Source organism: Tupaia chinensis, unplaced genomic scaffold (assembly GCF_000334495.1).
Source record: "Tupaia chinensis unplaced genomic scaffold, TupChi_1.0 Scaffold000235_1, whole genome shotgun sequence".
Classification (NCBI taxonomy): domain Eukaryota; kingdom Metazoa; phylum Chordata; class Mammalia; order Scandentia; family Tupaiidae; genus Tupaia; species Tupaia belangeri.
In genome coordinates, this window is record NW_006159713.1 from 3,717,901 (window position 1) to 3,727,069 (window position 9,169).

The window sequence follows — 9,169 nt, forward strand, 5'->3', positions numbered from 1 at the left end:
GGCGGGGGGGGGGAGGGGACCCGTGTGCCAGTTCGCCCGCCTTGCTCTTCCTCTTTCAGGCCCAGCTGCACCCCGGGTCAGGCTTCAGCTGCTGTTCCACAGCAGGCAGTGCGGTTTGAAAGTCACCAACCTGGTCCTTGACCCTGAGGGTGGGGCAGGGGTAGATGCCCACCCAGACTCGGTGACCACCCCCAGCCCAGGACGGCCTCCTGGAAACGCAACTGCACAGGGACTGCCCCAGCACCCTCACTGCTTTCTTGGTTGACTCCATGCCTTCAGTGCCACTGTCACAGTCCCCTTGCTCCCCCTGGAGTCTGAGCTTCACTCAGCGCATCTTTTCTCCCCACAGCTCCTGGATTTCACAGAGAGCAAAGGCACTGAGGCTGGGGGTGTGGGTGTGATGAGAGGGATGGAATGCAGCCTCTCCTCTGGTCCTGCCCTCCAGGCCTGCCGATGGCCTAAACCCAAGTCCCAGGCCCCTCAGCCATGGGACTGAGGCTTTGACCTGCCTCCAGAGCCTGGTACAGAAGCAAAGGGACATCTCGGGGGGCTTGGCAGCCACAGGCATCAAGCTCCGTGGCCCTGGGTACTCCAGTGCCCCTGTGGCCTCCCTACCAGCCCTTGCTGCTGAGCAGGCCCATGTCCTGGGGCACACCACCCCCCTAGTTTCCTCTGCCATCTTTCTATTATTCTCTCATACCCCTGCCCTCCCTTCTTCCCCGCTTCCCCCTGCCCTTCTTCACAAGGGCTAGAGCAGAGGATGCTGGGGAAGCAAAAGCAGGTGGGGCCAAGGTCAAAACCAGACTCTTCCTGGGCCCCTCCTCTCCCCAGAACTGGCCTCCTCCGCAGCCCAGGGAAAAGCAGAGCTCCCCAGGGCACAGGGAAGGTGCCACACCAACGGCAGCCCACGTAGGGTGCTCACCATCACAGTGGCAGCAGGAACAGCACTGTGCTGTAGGGCTGATCGCCGGCGTGCCCAGGGGACGCGCAGGGCTGAGCAGCTTGGGAGTCAGACTGGTCTGGCCCAGGGTCTAGTGCCGCCCCACCAGCTGTTGATGGTGGGCAATCACTCCACCTCGCGAGTGGCTGTGGGACCACCGGGCTGAGAGCCATAAGAGCGTCTGCATGTGTGAATCATCACTCAACAAACGGCAGTTGCTGCTCCTCAGGGGAGACGCCATGGCTAGAGGATGGGTTCTAGAATATGGATGCTCGGCCTCAGAGAGGCAGAGCTAGGTCCTGGCAACCTAGCCCTCAGTCCTCGACCTTCCTTTCTGGTTTGCCCAACGCGTCCCTCCTTGGCCTGGAGTGAAAGATGGGGCTACCCGAGACAGAGGTATCTGCAGCCAGCTCCTGGACTAGACCCGGGGGCCCTGGGGCTAGCAGCTGCCCCACTGGACCGGCCACACTATCCATCGCACCCTGGGTCCCTGAGGGGCCTCATCCTGTCCTCGTACCTGCTCTCAACACCGCCCGGATGGGCCTCAGGCCACCACAACTTCACCACCACTGCCACCACCGCCTGCAGGGCCTTATCTTGCCAAACCAAGGCCAAAACATGAGCAGATTCTGAGAGACCCTCCAAGCCCAGCAGGTATGAAGCACTCCCCTCCAATCGAAACCATCGGCTAAGAGTTGAAAGCAGCAGGTTCTCAGGGCTCCACTGGGTGACTTTGCTGTGAATGCCTGCCCCGGTCCGTCCGTCGCCACATTCTTCCCCAGCCACCACATCCCAGGGCATCCTGGCCTCCACGGGCCTGCACAGGGGCCTCGGCCTGGACTGGCCTGGACTTCCTGGCCTCAAGACTTCAGACCAATTTTTCAGGGATTTTTTCCTCTTTTTCTCACATGTGTCACTGGGTTTTTATCTTCCTGCCTGTTTGGATCTATTTTGCTGTGTTTCATCTTGGGGTTCTTCTGGCTCCACTACTGAGAAACCAGCCCCAACAACCAGTTCTCTCAGAGCCTCTCCCCACCCCAGCCATGGCTTAGGCGACCAACCAAATCACCCAACCGCACCAAGGCCACAGCAAGATCACCCCCAAGACGCTGTCCCCCTAGTGTCTGCTTCCAACTCTGTATTAATTCGAGGTTCTCTTAGTCCTCGGTTAATGTTTCCCAACTGAATGCGTGCACCTTCCCCACCTCGCTGGCAAAACTGAATGAGATCCCGGTAGAGAAATCTGCATGACCCGCGGTTCCGTGTAGACGTGTTGGATGGTGGTTGCGGCCCCGCCCTCTACATGCATGATGCATGTCCTCTCCGTGAGCTGGAGCTCCTCCAGTGACTCACTATGCCCACCCAGGGCCAGCTCTCTTCGGAGGGGGCAGCCTTCCTTCCACCTGGCCTGGCCTGCTCCACCCTGCCCTGCCTGCGTGTGGAATGAAGTAGGGACCACATCCTGTTTGTCCTTGTGGGTCCTCCCATCTCCATCCCTGGTGGTGCATTCGGCTGCATTGGTGAACCTTCCCTTTGCTTGTCCCGCTGTGTCACTGGCCGCGGTGGGTCAGGGCCCTGGGCACTGCCCCTCCTCACTGGCCTCTCCACTCTGTTGCAGAACCGCATGCACGAATCCCTGAAGCTTTTCGACAGCATCTGCAACAACAAATGGTTCACAGACACGTCCATCATCCTGTTTCTTAACAAGAAGGACATATTTGAAGAGAAGATCAAGAAGTCCCCGCTAACCATCTGCTTTCCTGAATACACAGGTAGAGACCCCTCCATAGGACGGCAGGAGGCTGCACAGCCCCCTCTGGACACGGGAGTTCCAGAGGGAACAGCCCCTTTTCCACGGCCCAGTCCACCTTCGCTGTGCTCCGCGGGTGCACCAGATTCCAGCAGGATAATCCAGTACCATGGCCTCCCACCCCGTCCCGGAATGTGCTCTAGGGTGGGGGCTGGGGCAGCTAGCAGAGCTCCTCATCAGGGAAAGCAGGGCTGGGATCGTGACTCTGCCACTTACTATTTGTGGGATCTCGGCAACCTCTCGGAGCCACACTTCAGCCTGTAAGCAGCCTGTAAACAGGCGTTATCTGTAACGTGGGAACACCGAGATGATGCAGGGGCGATGATCAGGGCTTGGAACCAGGCAGCCCAGGGTTTATGCCCCTATTCTGCCACTCAAGGCAGCCTGGGTAGGTCATGAGCCTTGGTCATGAGCCACGTCTGTGAGATCCTAGATGCCAGACCCAGAGGCCTGCATGCATGTGCCTGAGATGGCCGGAAGCTCACCTCCAGGTGTGCCACTCCCAGGCTTTCTGAACGGCCACCACCCCAGCCTCGTGCAGTGGCCCCAAACTCTAGCTCCCCTCCCGCCCACCCTCAGCGGCTCTGCCATGCTGGGTGCAGATTCAGGAGGTTATGGAGGCTTCAGTGCAAAGCCAGGGTTCTGCTCTTGTGCTCTCTCCAAAACCAGCGGCTTCTTTCCACTCTCCCTGGGCCACCTGGGAAGCAGATCAGTGTGGTGCACTCTGAGAAAGACAGCAAGCAAGCCAGCCAGGCAGTTGTCAGGCTGCCTCAGAGTGAAGCCAGAGGCAGGAAGGGTGAGGAGGAGAAGGGGGGAAAGGCCAAGGGGGAAGGAGGCCAAGGAGGCTCACATCGCAGTTGGCCAGCAATGGCCACGAGAGTGACACTGGGAGATGACAGCAGGCTCGCAAGCAGGAGAGGGCCCGCCTGCCTAAGCTCAGCGCTCTCAGAGCTCTTGCACATGAGATAAGTGTGCACCGGGAGTCGGCGGGCACGTGCATAAGACGGAAACAAGCTTCCTGAAGCAGCAGTCACCCTACCACAGGGCATGCCCGGCAGAGCTGGCGTTTTGTTTCTTTCATGATTCCCACACTGGATTCGAACCCCTGCCTAAACTCCATGGCCCACTGAGGATTTAGCAGAGCCCTCGGTTTCCCCGCCGGTCAGGCTTCTCCTCCTCTGTGGTCTTTAAGAGGCCCCCACCTGCAGACTTGCTGGCCAGGCACCGCTGCCTGACTTGGCCCTGCCATTTCCTCCCGCAGGCCCCAGCGCCTTCACGGAAGCCGTGGCCTACATCCAGGCCCAGTACGAGAGCAAGAACAAGTCAGCCCACAAGGAGATCTACACCCACGTCACCTGTGCCACGGACACCAACAACATCCAGTTTGTGTTTGACGCCGTGACGGACGTCATCATCGCCAAAAACCTGCGGGGCTGTGGACTCTACTGAGCCCGCCACCCTGCCCGGCCGCCCACTTCCCTCCGCCCTGCCCGGCCCGCTGCCCCTTCCCTCCCTGGAACCAGGGCTCCACCACCTCTCAGACCACCCTTTGCACTTGATGGAGAAGACCCCGGAGGCAGATGGGGGAGGGGAGGAGGAGGAGGAAGCATCCTCCACACCCCGCCCCCCCTCCTCTGGCGTCAGAACACGTGGTAATGCGGTAGCCCGCGAGCCGTGCTGCGGGAGCCACCACGCATTAAGAGTGCAGACTGGGCCTGTCACCACAGGCCGACTTCTGGCCTCTGCGTCATCTCTAAGTGTTCTATCTGGGCTGGGGCATGAGGGGCCGAGACGGCCGCTGTTTGGCCCAGAGTAGGCACGCCCTGTGCTTAGCGACTCAAACTTGAGGTCTCCAAGTGGTCTGGGATTGTGCAGTGGCAGCAAGGCCCTGCCTGACGCTGCCAGGTGGAGGGAATGGGGAAGGCAGCGGCAGCCGTCCCTCAGCCTTGCCTGGGGTCTCTGGTCTAGGGCAGCTCCGTCGTCGCCAATATCCATGGGGTGACCAGGCCAACTTGGTGCTGGTCCCAGGACCCAGGCCCGGGGGAGTGCCTCTCTGCTCTCTCCCCCTGGGTCTCAGGCTGAGCCTGACTGACTGCAAAGGTAGACTGGGGAAGGGGCCGGCAGTCTGGGGCTGGACAGAGTGGGAGGTGGTGGGCAAGGGGAGGCTAAGGGAAGCCTCCTGTGTGAGGAGGGTGTCCCACCCACTCTTTAGTTGTCCCCAGCTGGGGGGCTGCTCTGGGAGCTCCCAGGAGTGAGTGGACAGGGTGTTCCTTGCCTCGTTTCACAGCGAATCCAACTAAACCAACAGGAAGGGCAGGGGGCCTTTGGACTGGGGTTCTATAGTTGGAGAGGCCTGGGAAGGGCATGCCAGGCCCCTGCTTCCCTCCGTCTTGGTGAGAAAATCAGGAGGTATTTCACAGCCCTGACGTCTTCCCAGCCCCTGGCACAAGGAACGCAGGTGGAGGTGAGCACCCTCACTCTAGGGGAGAACCCTATGGTCCTTTAGAGTGGGTTAGCTATGGAGATGCCTGAGCAGAAAGGGTGGGATGGCTTCTCATGGCAACCCCGACCCGTTCTGGCTTGAGCAATCCACACACCTCTCTCACTCCTGGGTGCCTCTCATTGGCTGACCATAGCCAACACCTCAGGCAGGCCCTATGTGCTTATATGGTCCTATGCCGAGATACCCGACATGCCATGGAGGAGAGAGGACCACCCTTTGAGGGCCCCTCCTCAAACCCTCTGTTCTCTCGGCCACCACCCTGGGCGCTCAGTCCTGGGCCAGGCGGAAGCCCTGAGCTTCTACATGCAGCCCCCTGGACGTCCCCAGAGCCAGGAAGAACTCCCTACCAACAACCTTGTTGATTTCAGCAGTGCCTGCAAGATTCAGAAGCCCTTTCCTCGTGCCAAATGCCTGCCGGGCTGGGCCTCCGGGAGCCCCTCCCTGGTCAGGCCATCTTGCTGCCGCCTCTGGTAGCCCCACCCTGTGAGCCTAAGTCCACTTCTATTTGCTTTTTTTCCCCTCCCACCTCCATCGTGTCCTGAACCTTGTACCAGGTGCTTGGACATGGCAGAGGACAGGCCCTTGGAGCCAACAGTCTCCGTGCCCTGCTGTGGCAGTCAGGGCCAGTTAAAGCCATTTGTCCAGCATTGAAAGCAGAAGTTATTTCCTGGCATCCCCTCCCTAGGTGTGGCCAGCTGCCCCTAACTCTGTCTCAGACTATGACCCCAGACCCCAAAGCAGCTGGCTGGAAGGGGCTGCTGGTCACCAGCCTTTCTATGGGCATCACCCAGAGGTGGAAGCCCCTGGCCTGTACTCTAGCCCAGGGCTCCCACCTGCCCCAGGTACCTCCCTCTAGCCGGAGTGGCCAGAGTGCTGGGCTGGAGTCAGGACTGGGATCCGGCCCTTCCTGCCTGTAGAACTGGGGGTGGAGGAGCAGGCTGCCGAGGCCTGCCTGCCTCCCACTTGGCTGCCTTTCCTCGCGTCCCGCTCAGTTTTGTGTGTTACTCTCAGCTCTCCCACCCGGCGTGCTGGGGGGCCTCGGCTGTGCAGTGGGAGCCCTCACAGAGAGGGTGACAGGGAGAAATGTCTGTGGTTCTCTTCTCCATGCCTCCTACCCGTGTCATTACCAGCGGCTCCACCGTGGGGAGGGACCACTGAGTGTGACCGATGAGTTTTGGCTCCGCCGTGGATATGGGTATGGGGGAGATGTGAGTGACTGGATCTGGCTGGTCTCTTGTCCACAGCGATGCTCTGTGCGTTTCCAAAGGGGCCATGTAAACTCTCGGAATGCCTCTAATTTAGCAGGCCCAGGGAACACTGGTTTCTAGGAAGGGTGCCTTTGCCAACCTTGTGAAAACTGTGCCTGCCACAAAGATGCCTGTGGGCAAGCCCCGTGCCCTATACCGAGACTACCCTAGAGGCAGGTCTTAGCCTTCCACCTGAGCCCCGCTAGAGGTCTCTGAGGCTCCTAGCCTCGCTGGAGGGGCTGGGGGTACTTGAGGCCCAAGGATGGGCTCTGGCCTGAGGAGGGCGTGGGGTCTTCCCAGCCCTGCAGAGAGCACAACCTAGGCCCTCGCCGAGAGCTTTGGCATTCTGGGTTCTGTGGTGCCTGCTGCGGAGACCACTGAGGTCCAGCACCCGGTCCCTTTCTCTCCACTCCGGCCCCAGCGTGGGGGCCTGTGGCTACAGACTCCTTCGTAGGTCTGGGAGGAACCCGGGCAGCAGAGCACACCCATACCTGGTTCCAGAGGCAGCTCTGCCCCTGGCTATACTCCACACCCCACAGAGGCACCCCTGCCCTCCACTGGGCACCACTGGGTACCCCCAGGGGCATGCATTGTCAAGTCCCCTCACCCTGAGCCTTATCACACTGTCTGCAGACTCTCAACAGGGAATGCTCAAGTCATCTCACCCCAACTCTCCCCTTCTGCCAGGGGGGGCCTGCAGGGGAGTTTACTCCACACGCTCCCACCTGGCAGCTTCGCAGGCTGGGCCCCGGTGCCTGCTCCTGGAAGTTCTTATTTCTACCCTGATTCTTCCTGGCCCTCCCCGCCCCCTTTTTTGTTCCTTGGTCTATACTCCTCAGTCCTCCTGGCAAGTCCACCACAAGGCCAGTGGTTATTTAGTGATCCCTCAGGCTCTGTCCCCCAGGCCAGGATCCCCACCTCCCCATGTTTTCACATGCCGGGGGCAAGAAGTCACTTCTGGCTGCCTCTGCTCTCCTCTGAGCCTTCTAGAAGCCCAGCAGTTCTTGGGAACTGACACCTGAGGCTCCGGCTCCATGGCCATCTGAGGTGCTAGAGGCAAGTCCCTCCCGCACCCACCCTGAGTGACAGTTCCCCCAGCCGGGTCACAGCCTACAGAGTTAAGGGTCCCAGTAGCCGAGGCTACCAGGGACAGGTTGTGAGCTGCTGTCTGGGGTCTGTGCTCAGGCTCCCCCTTCCCCATCCCCTCAGCAAAGAGTCCTGAACCCACTCTGCCCCAGGAGTGGAACTGGGCCTCTGGACAGAGTCCACTGTAGCCAGGTGAAGGCCCTGGCAAGGAAGGGGCAGGTTGGGCAAAAGCAGGAAGAGTGACCTCCAATCTAATCAGGACCCTTGTGGTCAGAGAGGGGCCCTCTGGGGAGGAAGGTTCTCATCCCCAAGCTCACCCGCGTCAACTCCCAGCCCTCCCCAGCAGAGCCACAGTGCCCCCGACCCCCACCTCCACCGTCCACGTCCACCCTGCCAGCTCCGGGCAGCCAGGCTTTCGTTTCCTCCTCCTCTCTACCCGTCCTGGTTCCACCCTGTCCCTGGCTCATTTTCCCCATTCTGCCCGTCCTTGGCCTCCTATGCCCCCCTCCCTGCAGCCTACCTGCTCCCCTCCCCCATCCTAGGCTGGGGTGGCCTTGGGTACCCACTCCCTCCTGAGCAGAGCCTTCTCCCTTAGGTGCAGTGGTCCCACCTCCCAACCCCGCCGCTACCACCCACCTCATATTAACTGTAATTTTGTAAGAAGAGTGACTTGTTGGTTTAATAAATCTCTAGCTATTGTAATAATTTATTGGCTGCCGTAATGTATTTATTAGTCACCTACAGTTAATAAAAAGTGCCAGCTCTTGCTAGTGTGAGTGCTGTGTTGTGTCAGTGCCAAGGGCACCCGCACGACACGTGTCCTCATGCCCTGCCGCCGTCCTGGTCCTGGGATTGCGGGCAGCCTGGTGAGTGGACACAGTCCTGTTGGGGACAGAAAGATTCAGGTGACTGGCTGTCCCATCCACCTGTTAGGCCTGCTGTGAGGCAGCAGGCTGGTCTGCCCTGGCCCAAGCCCACCCTCCTGTGCTAGTGTGCTGGGTGTGGCTCGAGGCTGCCCTGGTGACATGCTGCCTGACAACGGCCTTGCGGGCATAGCCTTCCTGCTGTTCCTGGGGCAGCAGGAGGACCTGGGGAAATGGCCCTGGGAAAGGTTCCCAGTGGCTCTGAGGAAGGCGCTGGCAGGCAGGGGTGGGTGACTGTTGGCATCTGTGAACCCTAGCTTCCTTCTTTTTCAAATGCAACCTCTCCATTTCGAATGCACTCAGGCATCTGCCTCCTCCTGGAAATCTTGTAGAACAAGCTGTGCTCTTGGCTCCTTGGCAATGGGTTCCAGGCAGTGTGCAGAGTGGCAGTGGTCAGCATGAGGGTGTGGAGGGGTCTCAGTACTGCACCTCTCTGCCCTGTAGCAGCCCCCCAGTCTGCAAGATCAGCCCTTCTTTCCAGGCTCACTCCAAGGCCCTCTCTGCAGCTGCAGGTCTGACTGCAGGACCTCTGCTCCTGAACCCCTCCCTCTCTGTGCCACTCCTGGGTTCTCAGACCTCTTTCCCATGTGGGTATCACATCCCTGCAGCTAGACTGTGAGCCCTTGGCGGGCAAGAGCCTGACACGGTTGGTCGTTCTCC

The 9,169-nt window shown here is 60.1% G+C and overlaps 1 protein-coding gene across 2 annotated transcripts in view; it reads left to right on the plus strand.

Moving 5' to 3' along the window:
- Positions 1–9,169, plus strand: part of GNAO1 (G protein subunit alpha o1) — a 195,390-nt gene that overhangs the window by 178,546 nt on the left and 7,675 nt on the right. Inside the window, exons 7-8 of one of the 2 annotated variants that reach the window (XM_006148390.3) lie at positions 2,559–2,712; positions 4,012–8,293. The exons of the other annotated variant lie outside the window; for it this stretch is intronic. Of the exons in view, the coding sequence (XP_006148452.1) occupies positions 2,559–2,712; positions 4,012–4,199 (342 nt within the window). The 3' untranslated portion in view covers positions 4,200–8,293. Of the gene's footprint in view, positions 1–2,558; positions 2,713–4,011; positions 8,294–9,169 lie in introns of those variants that run through there. 2 annotated transcript variants of the gene reach the window in all.